This window comes from Cydia fagiglandana, chromosome 18 (assembly GCF_963556715.1).
Source record: "Cydia fagiglandana chromosome 18, ilCydFagi1.1, whole genome shotgun sequence".
NCBI classification, from domain to species: Eukaryota; Metazoa; Arthropoda; class Insecta; order Lepidoptera; family Tortricidae; genus Cydia; species Cydia fagiglandana.
Window position 1 is genome coordinate 13,888,462 of NC_085949.1, and position 23,857 is coordinate 13,912,318.

Genomic DNA, 23,857 nt, shown 5'->3' on the forward strand with positions numbered 1-23,857 from the left:
ATTCTTTAATGTGGTCCGATTGCAATTTATGTTTTACAATTTTGTCAACTGAGTTACAGAAATATGGGTTTCTGTATAATTTTGCAAACTTTGTTGTGGAACATGTCATTTTAATTGTATACTACCAAACAGAATGAAAACTTTCTACCCACCATTGTTAATAAACTGATATCAAAATATCTACATTGAATTAAAAAAATAAACTTCCAAACTTGTTTGTTAAATTATTAGTTGAATAAAACCTTTTTTAACAATAAATATTTTATTTAGTAAATCATACTCTCTGGACGTGGATGTGGAACTTGCAGGAGGGCATGGTCTGCACTTCAGCGGTGACTATGCTGTTTATGGACAGGTTTGCCAGACCGCCTCTTATCAGACCACATGTGTAGGCCACATACTGCAAATAAATACATAGTGTTAGATACTAATCTCTGTGCGGAAAGAGAGGAGTTGTGGAAAGTATTGGACCCCATACAGTGCACGACTCTTCTCTTTCCGAACAGACAGTTTTAATTTAAACACCACTTGAAATGCTCGTGTGCCAATTTACTGGCCTAAATATTTAGTTCCCTGCTAAGCAAATATGTATTTATCAAATATTCAGCTTAGTTGTCAAACAAGATTTATGTAGTAATGGAGTTGGCAACGGTTTTTATCCCAGTGCAAGTACTCCAACTGTGTGTGTTATAAACTAATAGTAGGCAAAGGTAAGATCTTAGTAAACTCATAACCACGCAGTAAAATATTTTTATTGATTGATTTAATGTAATATAAAAGAATTACTTACTCTGGGAGCATATTCCAAGTATTGTTGCCCATTAGAAAAGTTAGTGAGAAATCTGAACGCATTGTCTTGAAGCACATACACCCCTTGGTGGTTTGTGCGCAAATTATCAATTTGCTTCTTGTAAATGCAAGTCCAGAAATCTGTGCATACAAACTTCATGGTGTCCAGTTCATCTTTGAATCTCGACCACTCTCGGGTTAATCGCTCCATTACTTTATATCCAGCCGCGAATCCAATGTATTCCACAATAGATAAGTCTGCCTCCTGAAATGTATTCGTAATATAGCACAGTTACCCAGGGTGTGGTATAATACTTTTGTACAAGTAAAGGTTTACCTTCTTTTCAGAGTTATCTTTCGATTGTTCCATAGCATAATTTATTATTTCTGAATGAAGTAATTCAAAAACAATGTCGTCAGCCATCGTTGAAGATTTCTAATGGTCGATTCTAGTAAATCTAATTGTAATTTAGAAGTAGATCTCTTATAATATATTTTAAATATACTAGACGCTGACTAAACAAATCAGGCTTTCTATGATTTAAGTTTTATTTATTTATTTTTGTTCTATTTCATTAACCGCATAGATTAACCGAATAATCAAGTCTATGCTGACACTGCTGACTGACATTGACGTTTTTTTTTTTCAGTGTTACCAGTGACATTATAAAATATGGCCCTAATTTTCCTATCTATCGAGCACAATATTCACTTTAATTCAAAATAAAAATTAAATAATATTATTTCATTATAAATAAAAACATCTTCACGGGTATAAAACGATATTAAACGTATATAATTCTATAATATGTATAAGAATTATAAGATATTACTGGTTTTATTAATTTAAACTTCATAATAACTATTATAATATTCAAAATAAATATTTATCCTCTAAAATATTAACATTGTATAAAGAAATGCGTAATTTGACAAGATTGAATTTATTCCTCATGTTTTTAATTGGATATTTATAAACAAACTAATCGTCGTGGATAATAATGTTATAGTTATTCATTCCCACGTTATTTCAGTTATTTTCCATTGATATCATGCACATTTAAATCAAATTGTGTAAATAGGTATATCAAAAAGTACTTTATGCACAAAAATGGTGATAAAGAGGCCTCATTTATGTATACAAGGCGACTTGTTATTGTAATAACAAAATGTTGATCTTCAACTGCAATATAACCGCTATTGCTATGACGGTACAGTTTCTGTCACGAAATACCTACTACGAGTACCTTGCAACACTGCAATGTGGCAGGCTGTATAACCGTGTACAAGTACAAAACAAATATTATAAAGATGGCGATATTGCAATATCGGTGTGTAGGTCTCCGACAAAAAAATCTGTGTATGGTGATTAAACTACATTAGAAGTTAAAATATTGTTTGTGCGTCTTATTGGGACTTCGATTTTGTCACCGCATCAGTGAAATTTCAACTAAAAGTGAACCACTAATTCGAAATGGATGTAAATATCATTTCGGAAAATAAAGATGGCGATTCGACGCGCCCCATTGCCCCAGGGGCGCCATCTATATTGGATGTGCCAAATCAGAAGCTTGAAGGAACCAAGAAGAAAAGGCGGCGCGGGAAGTCTAAAAGGAAAATCATGAAACCTTTTGTGAAGACTCCTTGGCAAGATGGAAGGAAGTACGATAAATCCAAAAGGAATTATCGGTTCAGGAAAATGGTTCTGGCGAACACTCATGCTCCTTTCAACAACAATCAGTTTTTAATGGAAATTCATAAACCAGAACCTGAAAATAATTTTCATGATCTTCAAACCCCATCAGCGCGCACTCGGGACTCAAGTTTCAGCGTAGATTCTGAGGATAATTACTTTTTTTCTCTACCAGAGGATGAGGAAGAATATTTAACGAAAGAATTTTCCAGCGTTTATGAGGATGCTCAAAGTGAACGTTTGTCAAATATGTCTAAGAGTGAACTGATCCAGGAATATCTTCTACTTGAAGCCAAATATGATAATCTTCTCAAGAGGAGTGATCGGCGACCCAAAGGAATGGATGAAGACAAAGACACTACAGGTGAACTAGATAATTCACTTGATAAGGATGGTATGATGATTGAAAAAGACACTTCAGGGACTTCCATTGAATCTAATGTTACTGAAGAATCTTCCAGTGACTTGTTACAACGCCTGAAGGAGCAGGAGGACCAGATTCGTGAGCTTCAAGCTGCCAATGAGAAGCTTCGTCTGGACAATGAGCATTTAAGACAGAGGACACAGAGCTCATCCAGTGAGGACTCTGAGAGTGATAGCTCTACGTCGGCAAGTGACAGCAGCTCCAGCCGGAGTGCCAGTCCAGTTGAGGAACTGGCCACAGAAGTGGAGGTTAACGGATATGCAGAGGAGCCTGTGATGGTCAACGGAGTGAATGGCACGGCAGAAGCTGCTGAGCCCCAGCCCCTTGTGAATGGTTTTCATGACCCTGAACTGGAGCTTGATGAAGATCCATAAACTATTTCCCCTACAATAAATTAGTTTTTATACTTTAAAAGTCTGTACATTATTTTAAAAGTATTTCAGTTTCATAGCTTTTTGTTTATACCTGGTTTTATAATTGTTCTTATTGAGAACAGTGTTTGCACATTATGTATAATTTTATATATGTATGCATTTAGTAATTGCAGGTGTTTTACAAAAAGATCCTTTAAGATTGTTACACTGTAAGAATGTAATGGTGAGATCTCAAGTTATTAGGCTTAAACTAAATCTGTGATATCCTTTATGATGTGGATATTTTGTCAATGAAAAAAAGGTGAGATGAAAGTGATATTCCCAATAGGTCTCACTTTTATGTTGGTACAGTGGATTGTATGTTAGATTTAAGGTTTAAATGTATGTGAAGAGTTATAATTTATTAGCCATTTCGTGTAAGGGATATTTTATGATTATTGTTGGACTTCTTAGTAGTAGGTACCCTTTTTTATTTCTTTCAACCAAATTGCATGTGTCAAGTAGATTGAGGTAAGCTATATATTAGGCCACTGTTGTATTTTATGCTTAAACAGGGATTTCTTTTTATTGCCATCACAGTAAGTCTTAAGGGAGAGGAAGGTTATAGTTCAGTGAATGAAATAATGTTATATTTATGATTTCTATTGATATAATAAATACAATGCTTGTTGAAGGGGACTGAATGAATGTACCATGGAGTTGTGACTAGTTATTACTCTGATCTCTTGCAGTGAATGTAAATTTTGGATTCCGGGACTGGCTAATTGATTGTTTAGGATACCTTCCTGTCTCTTGGGCAATACCAACTTATTAGTGATATTAAGTTACTCAAATAAAGTACTATACATGTAAATTGAATGATTTTTATTACAATACTTTACAAATTTACATTATCCAACTAAGTCTTGGTATAAATTATGAGCATTAATAGCAAATATTACTCAAATATCATGAAATTATTGTGCTATTTTTACATAATGGGGAAATAATGATGCAAAGATTAGAAATTGGTAAATCTGTTAGCACATATTATATGTAAGCGTAAGATTTGATTTATCTTTGCATAGATAACAGTATTGGCTAGTTTATAATTGATTTTCTTCTGTAACTATTTCAATATAATGCAACATCCACTGTAAGAAATTTTAGCATCTCTTGAAGGGGTCACCAAATGGTGAAACCAAATGGAGACCCCTGAAGAAACTAATTGGTGACCCCTGATCTCTTGGGTGTAAATTCTTAAAATCAAAACATTAATTACAGCATCATTCATTATCCTTTTTCTTTTTAACTTTTGGTTCTGGTGCATTAGGGTTCACACCCTTGTAGAACTGTTTTAGCAAGGCCATGGCCTCGTCTGCCATCAGGTTCCCAGTCAGTGTGTAGCTGTGTTCATAGTAATTACTAACATCTACTACAGTCTTACCCCCAAACCTATCATTAGCACAACCATACACTACTTCCTTAACATGTAGGTCATTGAGAGCCGCTGCACACATTATACATGGCTCAACTGTTACATACACGGTTATTTTACGAAATAATTCCTTATAATTTATGTTATTTGTTTTGCAGTAGTCAATTACAGTGTCTATACAGTTGATTTCAGCGTGTCTTGTAGGGTTCCGAGTCAAGTTGACGCAGTTTCTTGATTCTGCGACTATTCTTTCGCCGTCTGTGAACACGCACCCAACGGGTACCTCCTGCGCGACCAGTGCTTCCATAGCTAGCTCAAGGGCTCTTTTCATTAGATCGACCATTGCTTATTTTTTTTGAGCCAGTATGTATGATGGTGCTGTTTGATGTGGAGTTTTTATATAAGAAATCCAAGTATGTAAATAATAAACCACTACAAAAGAAAGGAAACACTTAGGTACATAACTTCGTTACAACATTACATACATGGAATGAAGATTAATATCTTAAAATAGTACATTTTATCCAAGTTTAATTTGGCTCATTCCGCAGATTCCGCACGTTTTCGAGCTTTGGTTGACAGTGACACTGACAGGACAGTAACAGGAAACGGTATGTTCAGAAACCAAAATACAGACAGCTAAGGAGTCATCAATCTTTTTTTTTACTGAAATGTTTCACTTACAGTCTCAATCTGTACGTTATTATAGTTGGTTAAACCAAATTTGTCAGTAAATAAGAATAAAAAACTATACTCATATTTTTCTTTTGTGTGCTAGTTTTGATCAGAACGTGCTTGCGCGAGCGCGAACATCGCTGATCGCTCACACGCTCGAGCACAAGACAAGTTGATGAAAATTTTCACTGAACATATTTTATGTACGATAGAGAGGCATATACCTACTTAAATTGCCATGTTCCGGTAGGCTCTCGGCGACCGTTAAAACTATAATAAAATAAATAAAACTAGTGGTTCTTTGAGGACTAGAGCGGCAGTTTATAGATGTGTGCTGAGAAAGGAGCCGCTAGTAGCTACTACAGGGCCTGGGGCCTAGGGCGGCCAACACTGCAAATCTGCCACTGCCAAGCATTTTTGCCCAAACTGAAACGCAGACTTTCGCTAACGCTCGGTCAATTAGATTACAGAAATGGCAGGCAGGTGAAGGTAAATAAAAGCTTGGGTGAAAAATATTTTTCAGAGATTTTAATCTTACAAAGTAGTAAATGAGATCACATTTCACAAAATGGCAAATGTAGGTACTTAAACATTTCTAAATACTTAATCAAATCATAAACATAGTGATGGAAACATACTTCAAATAATACTCTCTTATACAACATATAATTATAATACAAGACACATAATTAATAATTCTTATTCATAAAGAGTTTCTTATAAAATTAAAATCACAATCATTTTTGTAATTAATTCAACCCCATTTGTGACCTGATTTCGATCAGTTTGGGAACTACATGCTAATTCTTCATGTGTAATATTGCATTAGATTTAGATTCTTCAAGTATTCTACAGCCTTTTTGTCCCAGTCATTGTTGTTCACAGCTCTGGGGCTTGGATGTGGAATGTATAGTATCTGAAACAAGTAATGAATATACTTTAATTGATATAACTACGGACTAAGGTTTAAATTAGGTTGGATGTTTAATTATTGAACAATGGGGGTGGCTGGTAGAAGTATTCTATGTAGCTACCTTACCCCAGGCTTATAACAATGAATGCTTTTAGAGTTGACATACACCAGATGCAAATTCAAATTATAAAAGATGTGTTCTTATGATAATATGAGCCAAATCCATACTCCATTTGCATCTGGTGTGGCCAGGCCTTTTAGGGCCCCCCACATCTAGCGTCTTTCGAGCGTCGGCGTCTGTCGGCGTCTGGTCAGCTTTATGGAAAATGACGTCGCTGCGCAGTTGCGTCGACGTTGCGTCGAGCAGCGGCCATAGAATTGTAAGGCCCTGGTCTCCTATTTTATGCTGTACGCGGCGTCTGGCGTCAGCGTCAACGTTTTTGAACAAAAAAGACGCTGACGTCGACGTCTAAAACAGACCACAACAGTACATCTCTATAGTAAGCATCGTGACGCAGACGCTGTAAGCTGCCGATGGCGTTTATAGGAGACCCGGGCCTAATTGTAGACGCCGACTCTCGAAAGACCCCAGATGTGGGGGGGCCCTTAGTTATTATTACAGCTTTATACTCCACTTAACGATTTATTTCCAGTTTACAACTTTTAACTATATCCTTGTCTTTGTTATATTGCCCCTTTAAGGGTAAGGGTAGGATAGTTAATACAGTATGAAAACAATGAATACCTTATAGGTTTTATGTGGGCTGTGCATCTTCAAAGCTTTCTGAGCTCTTGTTTCACAGAATTTTCCGATGGCCACTATAGTTTTTACATCATACAGTTCCAGGACTTTAATGAAGATAGGATCACAGATATCAAATAAGGCTTGCATTTCTGAAATCTGATAAAATAATGTGTTATTACATGAAACATTAATAATATTACCTAAATGTTTTTATTTAGGTGCTAATGTTTTCAAGAATAATGAAAGCATTACTTATGGAATTACTGCATGGAGAAGGAAGAAACAGCCGCTCACATGGTATTGGAATGCAGCAGAGTGGCCCTGTACAGGGCAAAACATCTCTTGATCCCCGAAAGACCTCCCCGAAGTCTTACTCAACACCAATGTTTGATAGGATTCCTCGAGGATCTGGGCTGGCAGGACTAGCCCACCCCTATCACGCAAAATAGGCGCAAGTCGTCGAGTTCCGAAAAAATCGCCCAAACTACAATACAATACTTCTAAATACTGTACAGGTTATATCTGGGTATTTATTTATTTACAAGAAAACCTCACCCTAAAATCGCCAGGAGTGAGATTGCAGCCATTATTCTTCATCCATTGCTGGGGCAAGTAATTGTAGACAAAACTGGTTCTAAAAAAGTTTTCCGGCGCACCACACACTTCCTTGAATAGTCCCCAAAATCTTTTCCCGCTTACCTTCAATTACACACAACTTTAATATAATTATTTAAAATAAAGTTTCAATTGAGAACAAAAAAAGGAAGCAAAATCTGCTTACCTCAGTCCTGGTACACTCAAAACCTTGTACTGGGCGGTCTTTGATTTCGTTGTCAGGTTTATTGACTGGCCCGTGAATACCTAGCCAGTCTCTGACTGAACTGATTTCCCCAAATGGCACCTGCAATGAGAAATATTAGTTAATTAACATTAAATGATGTCCTGACTGTACCTGGCGTAGTATCTGAATAATTAGTATGGATACATGTTGACATGTTATTTTTTTAGATGCAAGTTTTAACTTACAGATTAATATTGAAAGCATGATTTTGGTTTTTATACATACTCCAGTCTGTGACATGCCCCATGGTCCAGGGTTCATTCCAAAGTACATTATATCCTTTTTCGTGTTACAAAACTTTTTGATATACATTTCAAAAGTTTCCCGCGCATATAACGTAGGATTGTAGATGCATTCTACAGATCGCGGCAGTTTGAGTTGTTCCAAGGAGTAATTTAAATCATCAATGATTTCTAGGAACTCGTCGCCTATATTCTTGGTTTCCTTGGATGCCTGAATTTCTTTGTGATTAGAGAAAAAAGAAGACACTACTTCCGCTTCCATTGTTTAATTTTATAACTTACAGATTACAGTGAAACAGATTTCATTTTGCTACAACTACAATTAAATAATAATTATAATAAACAACACAAAACACAAACGCCAAGCTGCCGCTTGTTTTGACTTTTAGAAGAAGCGTTCATAAACCTGTGATCATTATGGATCACTTGATATTCGCATGGTAAAATATAATATCGCATAAAAGCCAATAATAAAAAAATCCAAATTACTTGGATCGCATGTATGAAACCTTTTTGTCATCTTTTTGTTTATCAGAGTTGTTTTTTGTATACGTACCGTTTGTGGATGAACTAATAATGTCCATTATATTTAGACTTTTGAACGCATATCCATGTTCCAAAACACATAAATATGTTTTTTATATAATCAAGTCGGAGGGGGCTTCATGTAGAAAAATCTGTAAATGTAATGAGATTTGGATATTTGTTGAACCTTTGTTGAACTTTTTACTATCTTAACCTTTAGACCTTTAGGTTTTTACTTATGAATTAAATGTTTTTTTATGAATGTCTGATTTTATACATTTTGGAACATTCATTCTTAGCTGTCACTGTCACTGGGTAACTCATTAATTGCATGAATAATTGCATTGCGCGCATTGTTTGTATTCATTCTGCATCTTCACTATCTTCAGTTCACTGTTCAGTTTCGCTTGTCTCCCTCGACCTCGGACTCTTGCTCGACGGTCTAGAGTTCTCGGCTGTCCGGACTATAAATATCTTTAATTAATATAATGACTGAAACGTTGTCTAGCGACTTAGTTCGCAAAATTACTCAAAATGTGACTGTGCCGCTTGTGTTCCGAAATTTTATATCAGACTGGCCATTATGCCAGTGGGACATGGAAAAATGGTGTTCAGCTTTTGGGAATAAAGAAGTACCTTTTAGGTGTTTAAGGAAACATCTGGTTTCCGACGAGCCTTCTTGGGAGAGGAAATGTGAAGTGAAATCTATGACTTTCAAGGAATTCATCACCCAGTCTCCTACTAGTGAACAATGGATGTATTTCGATTATAAACATTTACCCCAGTGGTTTGACGAAAACGCTGAGTTTCTTAAGGTAGGCACAATTTTTTCCTGTATTATTTTTAACCTCTTTGGCATTTTAAACGGACATGACATTAAATGGAAGGCTAAGATCATAAATAAAGTTATTGTGGGAAATAAACCTACATCCTTGCATAGCTCTTAGAGCTGTCCTTTAAGTCTTATGATTTAATTAATAACATAAAGCTTCCTTCATATTTTTCCTTCCTGCTTGTTTAAGTAATATGTGTGTTAAAAAAGGATAGTGCATTATAACACAAGCTTAGTACTATATTTTTCACTTAAAATATATTTGTAATTTATTTAAAGTGTTATTGTATTTTTAGGAAGTATCCTGGCAAAAGTTTGGCTATCCTGACAAGGGGGCCGCGGACTCAACTCTATGGGTAGGAAGCAGCGGGGCACACACCCCGGCACACCAGGACACTTATGGTTACAATATTGTAGCCCAACTCTATGGAAAGTAAGATTAGTAAGATTATTATTATATTATATTGTTTAATACACTAGCAGCTGTAAGCTGATGCATGTATATCACTGCACTTGTTTTTTTTTACCGATTAATGTTAATTTTTTTGTATCATATGTGGTGAATTACAGTAAGATGTTGGACAGATGGAATACCACCCTTCCACACAATATTTAATTGACGAATTTTTTTTTGTCTTACAAGTATATTTAAAACTATGTACTTATATGTATATATTTCAAAACATTATTAATACATGAAAAAAAAATAGTTTAATTATATTATTATTTAATGAGATTGTTACTGTTCATGACAGTTTATATTTTTTTAACTGTTTATAAACTTTATAAAGATAATAATTTGTTCAATTAAACCTGTCCTGTCCAACGAGCATTGACTTAAATGAAAGTTGCTTTAATAATGTACATATGGCCTTATCCTTTTTGTCCCAGATTTGAGCCTGTGGGAGAGGACAGGTCAGCAATGTTTATGCAAAAATAATTTACTATTTAATTACTGTATATACATTGGAAATTATTTGTACATGTTTTAACATTGTACAACATTGGAAATAATTTGTTGCAGTGATGTTTCATTAACTTTAAATTCCAGAAAACGCTGGATTCTTTTCCCTCCAGAGTCGGGAGGCATGAAGCCCACCAGAGTCCCCTACGAGGAATCTAGTGTCTACAGTGAACTGAATTTCTACTGCCCCAACAATATGGAAGTCTTTAATGGTATGTGTCCAGTCTATATAGTTTCATTTCCACCAGTAGTAGATTTGGGGGGTGGCTAAGGGGCTTAAGTCTTCCCTCTCCTTTAAAGCATCTGAGTCCCTCCATGAAAAAAATTAGGGTCCATATTTAAACTCTTTCTCCCAGCCTTCATTGGGTTCTAGGCCCTCCCAAACCAAAATCCTAAATCTGCCACTGATGAATAGACATGTGTAAGTAATGCTCGTAATATCACAAATGAGATATCTCTCGAACACGTAATATGGCATTACGTATCTCTCCGCGAAATCAACCAGTACTTCAAACATCACGCATCACGCGAGCCGCACCGAGCGCGCGAGCGCCAACGACCAGCCGAAGCGCGCGAAATGGATTCAATTCCAAATACATTGACTCGCCGATATAACCGGTCAGTTCAAGTCTACGCACGGAGCGCGTAATGTGTAAAGTCACTTGTGATAGTGTCATGTTTGTTCGCCATGCCATGCCATCATTGCTTTGTTATCTCGCTCGCACTCGCACTCAGTGCTCGCTCGCTCTCGCTCTGCGATGCTTTCGGCTATCTTCGGAACCATTCGGATAGGTCCGCTCGGCCGATCGCCGCGGTTTAAGTTGTCACTCACTAATATTTTTACGAATATGATTTTCTGCAATAGATTTAAAACTCTAATGCGTCCGCGTAGAGCTTAAAATGTTTTCTTATAATACAAGAAGGACGCGGTCAAATGGAGTAATTTATTTGCGATTTTGAATTTGACGAAAACCGTTTATTATTGTTGTGAAATGTTTGATAGTTTGCTTGACTTTCGCGGTTCGCGGCAAACTAAGTACGAGTTAATACTTGTTTATACTTTAATTATTTATTTATTAGTGCATTCAACTTCAACTTCAAAAATAATTTATTCAAGTAGGCTTAATAATAAATTAATAAGCACTTTTGACATGTCATACAAAGTATACGTAAATATTACAATCATTGTTTAAAACACAAATAATAATAATAAAAAACAATACAATTGGTAACAATTAACAATAGATAAAAAGACAATGTCAAACACAAAAAAAAAAATATAAAAGTCAGCGGAAACAATATAAAATAATAAGAGTGCGTAAGTCAACTCAGTCCCAGGCATTTTTGTCATTTACATAATAAGGTCTATGTGTTATTACGAATCACCTGGCGTAGGGCCGAGTCTCAACAGATTGCAGCACGACGCTGCTCTACCGAGCACAACACCCCGCCAGGAACGGAAGTCGTCTACAGACTATTCCGAGCCCCGACATCGAACTGATAGAAAGGGGAGTAAGGCAAGGAGACCCACTGTCTCCTAAGATATTCATCGCCATTCTAGAAACCATCTTCAGCAAGCTAAAATGGAGTAAATTAGGAATATACATACAAGGTACTTACTTAAATCATTTAAGATTTGCAGATGACCTAGTGTTGATAGCGGAGTCATGTACGCAACTACATCACATGACGGAATCCCTACACATAGAGAGTATCAAAGTAGGACTAGAAATGAACCTAAGTAAGACAAAGGCAATGACAAATAGCTGGAAAAGACCACTAAGTATAAATGGAAACACGCTGGAATATGTAGAAAAATATACCTACCTAGGAAAGAACATTAGCTTCAATAAAGACAATAATGAAACGGAAATAGAAAGGCGAATACAACAAACATGGAACAAGTACTGGAGCCTAAAAGGTATATTTAAAAGTAACATGCCAATAGCCATTAAAACTAAAGTCCTAAACTCAAGTGTCTTGCCATGTATGACATACGGAAGCCAAACTTGGAAATTCACGGCAAAAGCTCAAAGAAAAATCATTACATGTCAACGGGCGCTAGAAAGAAGCATGCTCAATATAAGAAAAATAGAAAAAATAAGACACTCAAAAATAAGAGAAAAAACAGGAGCAACAGATGCCTTGAGCTATGCAAAAAGACTAAAGTGGAAGTGGGCAGGCCATACAGCAAGACTTACAGATAAGAGATGGACATTAATAGTCACCAAATGGAGAGGTCCACTTGGCAAAAGAGGCCGGGGCAGACCACAAATGCGTTGGGATGAAGACCTAAAAAGAACAGCCGGCACAGACTGGATGGCGACAGCACAGGACAGGGACAAATGGGCAGCATTGGAGGAGGCCTTTACCCACTAGGGATTCATTAGTAAAACACATATTATATAAGTCTTAGTTTTATTTTAAATTTTTTATGTAAATTTTTTTACAATGAATAAAGGGCTTTTTTATTTTTTTATTTTTATTTTATTTACATAATCCTTGATATTATAATAGGCTTTACAAATTAATCTATTCTTAATATGTTTTTTGAATCTATTCAATGGAAGTTCAGTTACACTACTTGGCAGTTTATTGTAGAACCGCACACAGTTACCCTTAAAAGAGTTTTTAATCTTTTGCAGACGTGTTGCAGGCACTGCCAGTTTGTCCTTGTTTCTGGTATTAATGTTATGTATGTCACAATTCCTTTTGAAGTCATCTATATGTTTATGGACATATACAATATTTTCATAAATGTATTGGGAGTATACGGTCAATATATTAATCTCCTTGAACTTATTTCTAAGCGAATCCCTAGCACTCATTTTATAGATAGAACGTATGGCGCGCTTTTGCAGAACAAAAATGGCATTGACATTAGCAGCACTACCCCAAAGCAAGATGCCGTAGGACATGATGCTGTGAAAGTAGGCAAAGTAAACCAATCTAGCTGTCTTTTCGTCTGTTAGGTGGCGTATTTTACATACTGCAAACGCTGCAGAACTGAGCTTGTTTGCGAGAACATTTAGGTGGGAACCCCATTGCAGCTTGGCATCTAATGTTAAACCCAGGAACACTGTATTGCTGGTTGGTTCTAGTTCCTCATCTTTGATGGTGACAGTCGTTTGTGTAGTTTTGACATTGGTAGTTACGAACCTTATATATTTAGTTTTCTTCCCATTCAACAATAGGTTATTGATGCTGAACCATTGTACTACATTTGATATAGCACTGTTTACGTGAACGTTGGCATCTTCGTGTCGTTTGACCTTAAAGATGAGGGAAGTATCGTCAGCAAACAGTACTATATCATGGTGATCCTTCACTAAATACGGTAAATCATTTATATAAATGAGAAACAGGAAGGGCCCCAATATGGAGCCCTGGGGTACGCCCATCGAAACCAGTGACCCAGGGGACCGTTTTCCATTCACGTCCACTCTTTGGATCCTCCCATCCAAATAGGATTTTAACAAATTCAGCGCTTTTCCTCTAACTCCGTAGAAATAAAGTTAAAATTCGAACTTAATATACATACTTATAAAAACATAATTAAATAACTAACCTACAAAACTTAAATTATATCAAAAAATAAATTAATAATTTAATTTAATTGTGAATTAGTGCATATCGAGACTGACTGTAGAAATTCGAGTTGTTTATAAAGACTGATTGAACTAAATTGCAAATACGAGTATAGTTAAATTAAATTGTGAAAAGTGTAAATAATAGTAGTTATGGCAATATTCTGATAATGTATTAGTGCTGGTGAGTAATCGCTTTTTTACGGACTATTGGTGACTTTAACTTGATTGACCTATTTAAAAAAAATGGCTATAAACGAACTACTTTACGGAGACAGCACCAAAGCGAGCAAAATGTACGCATTGTTATAGAATACTCGCCATATCGGGAAGCTCCATAGGCAATTATCTACCTCCGAAACTTACATACATATTACATAATTACATTATTTTATAATTTATAAGAACTAACAAAAAAACTTTCACATAAAGGTGACAAAACGCAACGCGTAATAAATAGATCGATCGCCGATACGGATACGAGACGCACTAGAATCACTAGAGAGCTGTATGCGCTGTAAGAGATAGCTGTAATGTGGCCGTCTCGCGCGCGCCCGAGCGCTGTTTCACGTTCGGGTCATGTTTCGAGTGATGAGTGATGTGATATCTAAGTGTACCATTACGTGTTCGGAAAAGTGATGTGATATAGCATCACTTTTCGAAGCACTGTTTCGCGCATGTCTACTGATGAATATTTTAAATTATTTGAGTTCAATAATTTTACACCTCTAAAAAAGAATGCTAAATAAGCTTCAGCTGCATTAATGATTTTGAAGATGACAATTTCTTATCTGTTAAACTGAGCTTCTAGTCCAAACAAATATATCCAAAGTAAAAACTTAGGTACTTCTCTTTAAAAAAAAGACTGTCTGTTAATCCAAAACTATCAAACATGTTTTAACTCTTGCCTATAATGGTGGACCTTATGTTTTTACAATAAAATAATTATAAATAAATAAATAAATATTATAGGACGTTTTTTACACAAATTGACTAAGCCCCACGGTAAGCTCAAGAAGGCTTGTGTTGTGGGTACTCAGACAACGATATATATAATATACATACTTAAATACATAGAAAACACCCATGACTCAGGAACAAATATCTGTATTATTATACAAATAAATGCCCTTACCAGGATTCGAACCCGGGACCATCGGCTTCATAGGCAGGGTCACTACCCACTAGTCCAGACCGGTCGTCTAATAAGGTTTAGAATAGGTCAGTTAACAATGTGGATCATACTATAAAAACACCGATGATTCACACTTTGTTATATTTATTTTATTCTATAAATGTTGTTAAACGATCATAGTTAAACTGCTGTAAAAGGAACATTAAATTACGGATGACTTCATATCCAGTCATTCAGCCATACGGGGCAGAATGTGCCCAAGGCCAGTCCTTCCTTCATTATGTCACAAGCTTTTGTATGCCTCACCTTTTATGACGTAAGCTCCTGGCATATGAGATCACTCTGAGGCAACGTTTTACTTTTTTCATGAATTTGTAATGTTTTAAGAGTTGCCTATTTGCATAATGTTAATTTTAATTTGAATAGGCATTTTTGTACAAACAACATTACTGATAGAAGTTTCAAATTAATTTCTACTAATCATTTCTATTCACTAGTGTATTATTTGAGTTGTAAATCAGTTCTTGAAAAGGGCTCTAACGATTTTGACAAAAATAAAATAAAGGTCTTTAGAAAGACGAACAATATATCGTTTTTACAGTTTGTTTGGAACCTTCGAGCGACGCCGGATTCCGACATGTCGACAAGGGAGGAGCCCAAGCGATATCTTACCGTATAAATAATTTTCTTATTTAATTACACAAACGGGTCTGCCGCGATATATGTAATTTCATTGTTTTTACCTTTAATCACGTCAGACTTCACCTCTTTGACGTCAGTCTTTCCGTGACCACAGCTGGTACAATTCAGCTGAAACGTCGGATTTAAAGGTAAAAACAATGAAATTATATCGCGGTAGACCCGTTTGTGTAATTAAATAAGCTATATCATCATTAATTGATTTGTCTCAAGTGCTAACATATTTGACCATTCCCCAGATCCAGAATTACAATTTTACTTTAATTTTGTTATAGGTTTGAGTGGAGGCCGAACGGTGGAGCTGTGCGCGGGCGACGCGCTGGTCGTGCCGCGCGGCTGGTGGCACTACGTTCAGAACGTAGACAGCGTCAACATCACGCTCAACATGTGGCTGCCGCACGTGAGTTATACGAGTTGTAGGGTTGAGAGGAGGGCGGACGGTGGAGCTGTGCGCGGGCGACGCGCTGGTGGTGCCGCGCGGCTGGTGGCACTACGTCCAGAACGTCGACAGCGTCAACATCACGCTCAACATGTGGCTGCCGCACGTGAGTTATACGAGTTATAGGGTTGAGAGGAGGGCGGACGGTGGAGATGTGCGCGGGCGACGTGCTGGTGGTGCCGCGCGGCTGGTGGCACTACGTCCAGAACGTCGACAGCGTCAAAATCACGCTCAACATGTGGCTGCCGCACGTGAGTTATACTCGAGTTATAGGATTGAGTAGAGGCCGACCGGTGGAGCTGTGCGCGGGCAACGCGCTGGTGGTGCCGCGCGGCTGGTGGCATTACGTCCAGAACGTCGACAGTGTCAACATCACGCTCAACATGTGGCTGCCGCACGTGAGTTATCATCATCATCAATGGTCACTGCATCCCTGACGGATGCTTGTTGCAACACTGTGTCAAGAGCGGTTGAGACGGACAATGCATTTCCGCTTATGGCTATACAAGTTGACGGTAGCTATTGCAACAAACTTAATTTTATTTCCTTTTAACTCACAGTTGTTAAATAATTAGCAGAACGAAACATATCGACTTTATCGTTATCATTGTTATCAACAGTTATGTTTTATATAGGCCTCTCGAATATTCTAACATTAATCCATGCATCTATGGATTCTATGGTCTCGAATTGTATGCATAAAACGTATTTTGTTTTCGTTTTCAGGAGAAAGACAATTCGACCCGAGTTTCGGAAGCCCTCACCAAGATAATGGTCGCCCAGGTGTGTAAAGACCTCCCCCAAGACACGGCCAAGCTGCTTGTCAACCCTAACGAGGTGTGTATTGCACTCGAGACCAACCAAAACCTGTTGGTTTTTTATGCATCTTTCATATTGATTTTGACGGTAGTTGAATACGTGGTATTACTCAGTGTATCCTGCCGATTATAACGTGTAATTTCGACTATTTCGAGCTTATGCCCAGTGGCGAATTTACAGTCTTTGCCGCGCTAAGCCCCAGGCCCTGTAGCCGCCTCTTTCTCAGCACCCATCATATTAATATTATCATCATATTATTGACAATTTGAGTTATTTCTTGTTATCATCAGCGAATTTTTTGTCACATTTTGTCGCCCCAAATTATTTTGCTGCCCTAGGCGCGGGCCTACCGGGCCTTAGCCTAAGCGCGCACCACGATTTTAGTTTTTGCGACACGATTTTAGAATCGCGCTGTAATATATCGCAGAAAATTAACTGCGCGCACTGCGATGAAAAAGTCGACGATTTGTTAATTCTCAACATGGATTTCGTACTAGTCGTTTGTCATGAAACGTTGTCTTTAATATGTGATCGCTGTATGACTTTGAGTATTTATACCACAAAGGTGATCTCCTTCTATTTCCATAATTAATGGTCAACATCTAGCGTCTTCAGCAGCAGGTTCCGACATGTTGACGCTTGGAGAGCGATATGCCGACTGAGGTCCGGGTGCGATTTTATTATCGCAGTGCGCGCGGGGCCATACAACTCCGTATGCTGCAATTCACTTTGCGACAATCGCGTCGCGAGCAGTCGCGGAAAAATGTGACAAATCACATTTTTAAAATCGCTGCGATTTTTTTGTTGCATATGCGCGCACTACCATATAAACACATACGTTACATTTCTGCGACTAAATTATCACGAGACAAAAAGTCGTGGTGCGCGCTTGGCCTTAGAGCAAATTCGCCACTGCTTATGCCCTCTGCCTTAAGGTCATTAACATTTTGACCGCTAAAGACGTCAACTGACGCCCTATATCAACCTCTGTGCATTCCGACAAGGTTAACGATGACGCGCCGCGCACGAAAGGCGTGGCGTTCAAAGGGTTAAGGTAGAGCATAAATAATATTGGCTCTTTATTCGTATCTATATTTTAGGCCATGTCTGTACATTTATGTATCTAATACCTTTGAAGTCTTTAAACGAGCAAAATCTTGTTTATATATATATTTTGGGGATCTCGGAAACGGCTCTAACATTTCGATGAATACTGCTATATAGAGGTTTTCGTGGTCGAAAAATCGGTCTAGCTTGTTCTTATCTCTAGGAAAACGCGCATTTTTGAGTTTATATATGTTTTCCGAGCGAAGCTCGGTCTCACAGATATTTATATTAATTTAAGTCAAAGGAAAGTGTCCATAGCTATAAATATATGCATTGTTTCGTAACCTAATGCTAATGACCAGTAAATTGCTATCTGGAACAATACAAGTATTAAAGATAGCGTTGGTAGAGCGCCAATTCGCTGCGGTTTCAAAATGCATTTTACCGGCGACACGATTCAAAAAAGATTTACTCTATAAGTGTGTCGCTACACTTGTTAGCTGTTTTTGATTTGATTTGACTTTAATTCTTAATATCTGGGAGACCGAGCTTTGCTCGGAAAACATATAAAAACTAAAAAATGCGCGTTTTCTCAGAGATAAGACCTAGCTAGATCGGTTTATCGCCCCCGAAAACCCCCATATAGCAAATTTCATCGAAATCGTTAGAGCCGTTACCGAGATCCCCGATATATATATATACATAAATAAATTTTATAATTATAATTAATTAATAATAATTACTTTTTTTACTTTTCTCACTCTAGCTAACTTTGTAACTGTCTGGCGCTCCCAATTCAATTTCAATTAAATCTCATGGTCAGATCAGTGTTGAAACTCTCTAATAATTACAATTTAATCATTGTTTAAGTTTGAAACTATCGCGTGACTTAACATCATTTAACACTGTGATATAATAGGGGGTGTGTGTTATAATTGTTGTAGGGTTTATTTACATAATTATGACACACCCACAAAACCATTATAAAACATTTGAAGATTATTGATTGAATTTAAACTAAGGTCGCCCCCCACTAATTATAGGGACCTTGAACTCTTTTGTAACGCAGAGGTGGTCATTTTCCTGCAAAATTGGGACGAACGACTGTACTGTAATAGGCCCATACAATTTGTATCCTAGCTGCTCTTTGGTGTTGACTCTATTTTATAATTCTCTCTATTTAGTCCATGGGCCAGCTGGTCAAATTTTTGAAAATGGTATAAATTGGGGGTACCAAGTTTCCTTTTCACAGTAGTTAGATAGGCTTATTATGATGTTAAAAAACCATGATTGCCATCTCAAAATGGTAGCTAACAAAAATGGCCGCCAATCCAAGATGGCGGATATTGAGTTTAAAAAATCAACCGTAACTCGAGAAGTATTCGTCCGATTACATTGCAATTTTTTTTAAACAAAAGCTCTAAATGTGAGCTTAAAATCATGTTCCTATATTATATCGATAAAGTCAACCGTTAATTAGTAATTAAAGAAATATTGTAAATTTTCTTATTTTTTTGTGATACTTTTTTTTTAAATTGAGTTTTTACAAAATATCTTGTACATTACAAAAAAGTTTTAAATGAGGCAAAATAGTGTATTAAATTAACTTTAATTTGACGCACAATTTGTATGGGACTGATGACTGAAACACATGGAAACATGAATTTAATTTTACTTCTGTTTAAATTCACCGTTGACTAAATAACTGCGTACAGAACAACAAGCGTCAGATGAAGTTGTAGAGTACAAAAATGATATTTTTAGTATAATTTAATAATTTATAATAATAGTAGCAGGGCTCGGAAACCGTTTTATTTTTCAAACCGGTTTCGTTCATAAACCCGGGAACGAAAAGGATTTCGTTTCGGTTACCAGTTAAAAAACTGTTCTATTGAGATACCGTTGATATGCGTTCGCCTTTCGGTTTTGTGGAACTAAATTAACCGATTAAATTGAAAATGTCGAAGTAAGATAGGTAGAAAATCTCTTTCACAACATGACAACGAGGTTAACTGAGAGTCTCCGAAAGCCGACAGTAACCGTAACCGGTGTTATATCGTTCCCCGCGAACCATAAAATTCCGTTCCCCTTCTTACCAGTCAGAAGTAATTTTGTAGTTTGCGTTCCATGATGAATGATATAATGAGGTTTTAAAACGATATTAACAGGTATTTTGATACCGCCTACGGAACCTGAATAGTAGTATGATAGTAATATTGGTTTTGATTTGTTCCAAGTAAAAACTGGTATTCGGTATAAATAGAAATGTCTTCAGTGAAAATGTGTTCGGCTATAAATAAAGTGAACTAGATATGTGTAAAATATGTGGCGAGATAGGCCCTAAATGACGGACAATCTTGGGCATTGTTATTTAATGCAGCATTAATAAGGAGTTTTGAGGATATTACTAACCGACGTGATATACCGGATGAATTCTTAGGTATACACTGTGAAATATCACTGCCAATATAGAGTCCATTTCACCAATATCACGTATTTAATAAAATTACAGACAAAAAGACTCCCTACGCTCGTGGTTCGAAAAATGGAATCTTGAGCGTAGCGAGGTTTTCACCACACCAACACGAGGAAAATACTAACTGTAAAATATCAAACAAAATCAAAGCGATTCGATTCAAAATGAATGTTATAAAATCTTTATCATTCAAAATCATCATTTAAAAGTCAATTTTACCAGCAAACATAAGAAAACAACTCAAAATTTGCATTTGATTATTTTGTCTCACATGTGAATAAAATGCAACTATCTTATCAGCTTTGGAACAATCAAGAGAGTCTTTATCAGCTAGTGTGGTGATGATATTGTAACTGAAGAAACATGTTATCATAAACCCAAGAGTCTTCTTCTTCCTCGCGTTATCCCGGCATTTTGCCACGGCTCATAGGGGCCTGGGGTCCGCTTGACAACTAATAAACCCAAGAGTAAAATCTCAAAATTCTGTATTTACTTGCGAAACGTATTTCTTACTTAATAGAGGATGTGGTTAGCGTAACAGATGCTTCAAAGATATTTTCTTAAATATAACTTAAGTAAAGAGTTTTCATCCGGTACCTACCTATATCACGTCGTTTAGTAATAGACTCTAGTGGACTCTAGACTGGTATACAATGGTGTCCAAGCTCTGAACCAGTTTGGAAGGCAAAACAGAGTGCAACTGGTATGGATGCCAGGGCACGAGGGATTCATAGGCAATGAAAATGCAGATGAACTTGCCAGAGCTGGATCTGTAAGTAACCTTATAGGTCCGGAACGATTTGTGGGGCTCTCACAGGGAACCATCATAACGCTAAAGACCATCTAAGATCAAACATCGGGAAGAATGGGACAGTCTGACGGGTCTAAAGCACGCAAAGCTCTTTATGCAAGGAGTAGACTCCGGTTGGAGCAAAAAGCTTTGGAAGCTTAGCAAAAGACAACTCCAAATCATAACAAGGGTGTTTACAGGCCATTACGGGGTCAAAGGAATTCTGGCCAAGATGGGACACTCTGACAACACCGATTGGCGTATGTGTGGCGAAGAGAGACAGTAAAACCTAATCTGTGATAACATAACCTAATTTGTGAATGTTACGCCCTCGCCAGACAAAGAATGAAGGACTTTGGAGCAGGATATCTTGAACCAAAGGACTTTAAAACGCTAACCAGGAGCTCCATCATCCGGCACATGGATATGGTGGGAAAAGCTCTTGAATAGTTGACGGATCTTTTCTAGGGGGTAATTACGCAAAAGATCCCTATGGATCGAAGTGTATCCAAACAAGGGCCCCCGAAAACAATAAGATAAGAATAGACTCAAAATTCCTTATTAATGCTGCATTAAAATTGAATAATGCCTACTGTCCACCTTTTTGGGGGTGTACTTTACAAAATCGTCCTATTTCACTACATATTATACAAATATCTAGTTAACTTAATAATAGCCGAAAAGATTTTCACTGAATAACTAGTTTTTAGCTAATTAATGTTACTAACGGTTAAACGCGATTAAATTTTTATTTTTTACCTTTTTCTGACGTTTCAATGAATAATGAAATTTGATCGCGTTAGATCTGTTAGTAACATTAATTATGTGTACAAAACGCAAGATTTTAACATAGTTTTTACTTGTAACAAATAAAACTAATAATACTATTATTCTAATATTATTATAATCAATTGCTAAAGTTATTAAAATATACTAAAAACATGATTTCTGTACAATACAACATCTATCCGAAGCTTTTTGTTTTGTACGCAGTGATTTAGTCCACGGTGAATTTCAACGGAAGTAAAACCAAATTCATTTTTCCATGTGTTTTCAGTCATCAGTCCCATACAAATTGTGCGTCAAATTAAAGTTAATTTAATAAACTATTTTGCCTCATTTAAAACTTTTTTGTAATGTACGAGATGTTTTGTAAAAACTTAATTTAAAAAAAAGTATCACAAAAAAATGAGTTTTTTTTCAATATTTCTTTAATTACTACTTAATGGTTGACTTTATCGATATAATATATAAACATAATTTTAAGCTCACTTATAGAGCTTTGATAAAAAAAAAAACAGCAACGAAATCAGACGTATATTTCTCGAATTATGGTTGATTTCTTAAAACTCAATATCCGCCATCTTGGATTGGCGGCCATTTTTGTTAGCTACCATTTTGAGATGGCAATCATGGTTTTTTAACATCATAATAAGCCTATCTAACTGCTGTGTAAAGGAAACTTAGTACCCCCAAATTATACCGAAATCTTGCCTGGCCCATGGATGTTATGTAATTAACATAACTATTAAATTATGCACCCCCTACGCTCAAAAATGCCTTGTCATTCCTGAACCACAGCAAGGAAACTTGCTTTCACGTAAGGAACCAAGCCAAGGAAGGAGGTTTCTGCCAAGGAATGGAATTCCTTGCCGGCGTCTATATTTCCGTGTTCTTATAACCCGGCAACCTTCAAATCAAGAGTGAACAGGCACCTTCTGGGCGAGCTCGCTCCATCGTAGGCCACGTCTACGCCTCGGCTAGTCTGTGGCCATGAGTAAGCCCATTCATAATAAAAAAAAAAAAAGGAAAACCGCATCAAAATCGGTCCATCCGTTTGAGAGGTACGATGCCACAGACAAACAGAGAGAGAGACAATGGCGGCAAACTTATAACACCCGTCTATGTGTGGGGGTTAAAAACAAAATCAGCCAAGACGGCCTTTTTTCGTTATGTGACTATTATTTCTATACCACTCTTACGATTTCCACTTTTTTTTCCAGGATGACCTATCAGACACCCCTCTAGCAGTGCTGTTTCTCCAACTAGAATCAGTCACCAAGTCGTATCTGGACAGCCGTCGCAAGCTCCGACGGATCAAGCGGCAGCGCACCTGCGACGACGAAGCCAACCCTCGGGACATCGAGACCTTCGACCTACAAGCAGTGCTTAAAGACCACAAAAACTTGGAGGTACCCCCCACTATAACTGCTGAGGAACTTATAGACATATTGAAAAGGAATGTAAGAGAGTATGCGAATACGGGAGTGTCTTTTGATGAGGATGAGATAGACGGGACGAGGAGTCTTTGCTTGACGAAGGCGGTTATCGATGCTTTCAGCGATAGCAATGTTATTGAGTTAGTGAAACAGAATCTCTTTTCTCGACTGAAGTGATGACAAAGATTTTTTTCGGCTGTTTACTGATTTAT

The 23,857-nt window shown here is 37.0% G+C and overlaps 5 protein-coding genes across 6 annotated transcripts; 2 read left to right on the forward strand and 3 right to left on the reverse strand.

The window, feature by feature from the left end:
* Positions 1–243: 243 nt before the first annotated feature.
* LOC134673169 (trafficking protein particle complex subunit 6b) lies at positions 244–1,408 on the reverse strand. Its single transcript, XM_063531124.1, has 3 exons — positions 1,127–1,408; positions 791–1,054; positions 244–400 (listed from the first exon to the last, which is right to left on the reverse strand). Exons 1-3 carry the CDS (start codon positions 1,211–1,213, stop codon positions 275–277), a joined length of 477 nt encoding a protein of 158 aa, XP_063387194.1. The 5' UTR covers positions 1,214–1,408; the 3' UTR covers positions 244–274.
* A 676-nt stretch (positions 1,409–2,084) lies between these two features.
* Positions 2,085–4,133, forward strand: LOC134673150 (protein HEXIM1). Its single transcript, XM_063531093.1, has one exon. It carries the CDS (start codon positions 2,264–2,266, stop codon positions 3,278–3,280), a length of 1,017 nt encoding a protein of 338 aa, XP_063387163.1. The 5' UTR covers positions 2,085–2,263; the 3' UTR covers positions 3,281–4,133.
* On the reverse strand, positions 4,130–5,279 carry LOC134673168 (tRNA-specific adenosine deaminase 2). The gene has a single exon (XM_063531122.1). The coding sequence runs from the start codon at positions 5,038–5,040 to the stop codon at positions 4,546–4,548; it is 495 nt and encodes a 164-aa protein (XP_063387192.1). The 5' UTR covers positions 5,041–5,279; the 3' UTR covers positions 4,130–4,545.
* Positions 5,280–5,885: 606 nt separating this feature from the next.
* LOC134673156 (single-strand selective monofunctional uracil DNA glycosylase) lies at positions 5,886–8,507 on the reverse strand. The gene is made up of 5 exons (XM_063531099.1): positions 8,097–8,507; positions 7,812–7,931; positions 7,586–7,729; positions 7,031–7,186; positions 5,886–6,288 (listed from the first exon to the last, which is right to left on the reverse strand). Exons 1-5 carry the CDS (start codon positions 8,373–8,375, stop codon positions 6,181–6,183), a joined length of 807 nt encoding a protein of 268 aa, XP_063387169.1. The 5' UTR covers positions 8,376–8,507; the 3' UTR covers positions 5,886–6,180.
* A 501-nt stretch (positions 8,508–9,008) lies between these two features.
* On the forward strand, positions 9,009–23,841 carry LOC134673144 (HSPB1-associated protein 1 homolog). Of its 2 annotated transcripts, none has more exons than XM_063531087.1 (6): positions 9,009–9,453; positions 9,767–9,903; positions 10,522–10,646; positions 16,276–16,400; positions 17,021–17,131; positions 23,430–23,841. In XM_063531087.1, the coding sequence occupies exons 1-6, from the start codon at positions 9,127–9,129 to the stop codon at positions 23,820–23,822; spliced, it is 1,218 nt and encodes a 405-aa protein (XP_063387157.1). In that variant the 5' UTR covers positions 9,009–9,126; the 3' UTR covers positions 23,823–23,841. The 2 variants fall into 2 exon arrangements, with proteins under 2 accessions (XP_063387157.1, XP_063387155.1); XM_063531085.1 differs by lacking the exon at positions 16,276–16,400 and adding an exon at positions 16,568–16,692 and having other exon boundaries at positions 9,021–9,453.
* Positions 23,842–23,857: the final 16 nt, after the last annotated feature.

Coding starts and splice junctions, on each gene's coding strand:
- LOC134673169 (XM_063531124.1), bottom strand. CDS start 1,213: ATGGCTGACGACATTGTTTTTGAATTACTTCATTCAGAAATAATAAAT. Junction 1,055..1,126: donor AAGATAACTCTGAAAAGAAG/GTAAACCTTTAC, acceptor AATACATTTCAG/GAGGCAGACTTATCTATTGT. Junction 401..790: donor ACTTGGAATATGCTCCCAGA/GTAAGTAATTCT, acceptor ATTTATTTGCAG/TATGTGGCCTACACATGTGG.
- LOC134673150 (XM_063531093.1), top strand. CDS start 2,264: ATGGATGTAAATATCATTTCGGAAAATAAAGATGGCGATTCGACGCGC.
- LOC134673168 (XM_063531122.1), bottom strand. CDS start 5,040: ATGGTCGATCTAATGAAAAGAGCCCTTGAGCTAGCTATGGAAGCACTG.
- LOC134673156 (XM_063531099.1), bottom strand. CDS start 8,375: ATGGAAGCGGAAGTAGTGTCTTCTTTTTTCTCTAATCACAAAGAAATT. Junction 7,932..8,096: donor GGGGCATGTCACAGACTGGA/GTATGTATAAAA, acceptor TTCTCATTGCAG/GTGCCATTTGGGGAAATCAG. Junction 7,187..7,585: donor TCACTCCTGGCGATTTTAGG/GTGAGGTTTTCT, acceptor TTATTTTATCAG/ATTTCAGAAATGCAAGCCTT.
- LOC134673144 (XM_063531087.1), top strand. CDS start 9,127: ATGACTGAAACGTTGTCTAGCGACTTAGTTCGCAAAATTACTCAAAAT. Junction 9,454..9,766: donor AAAACGCTGAGTTTCTTAAG/GTAGGCACAATT, acceptor TTGTATTTTTAG/GAAGTATCCTGGCAAAAGTT. Junction 9,904..10,521: donor GTAGCCCAACTCTATGGAAA/GTAAGATTAGTA, acceptor TTTAAATTCCAG/AAAACGCTGGATTCTTTTCC.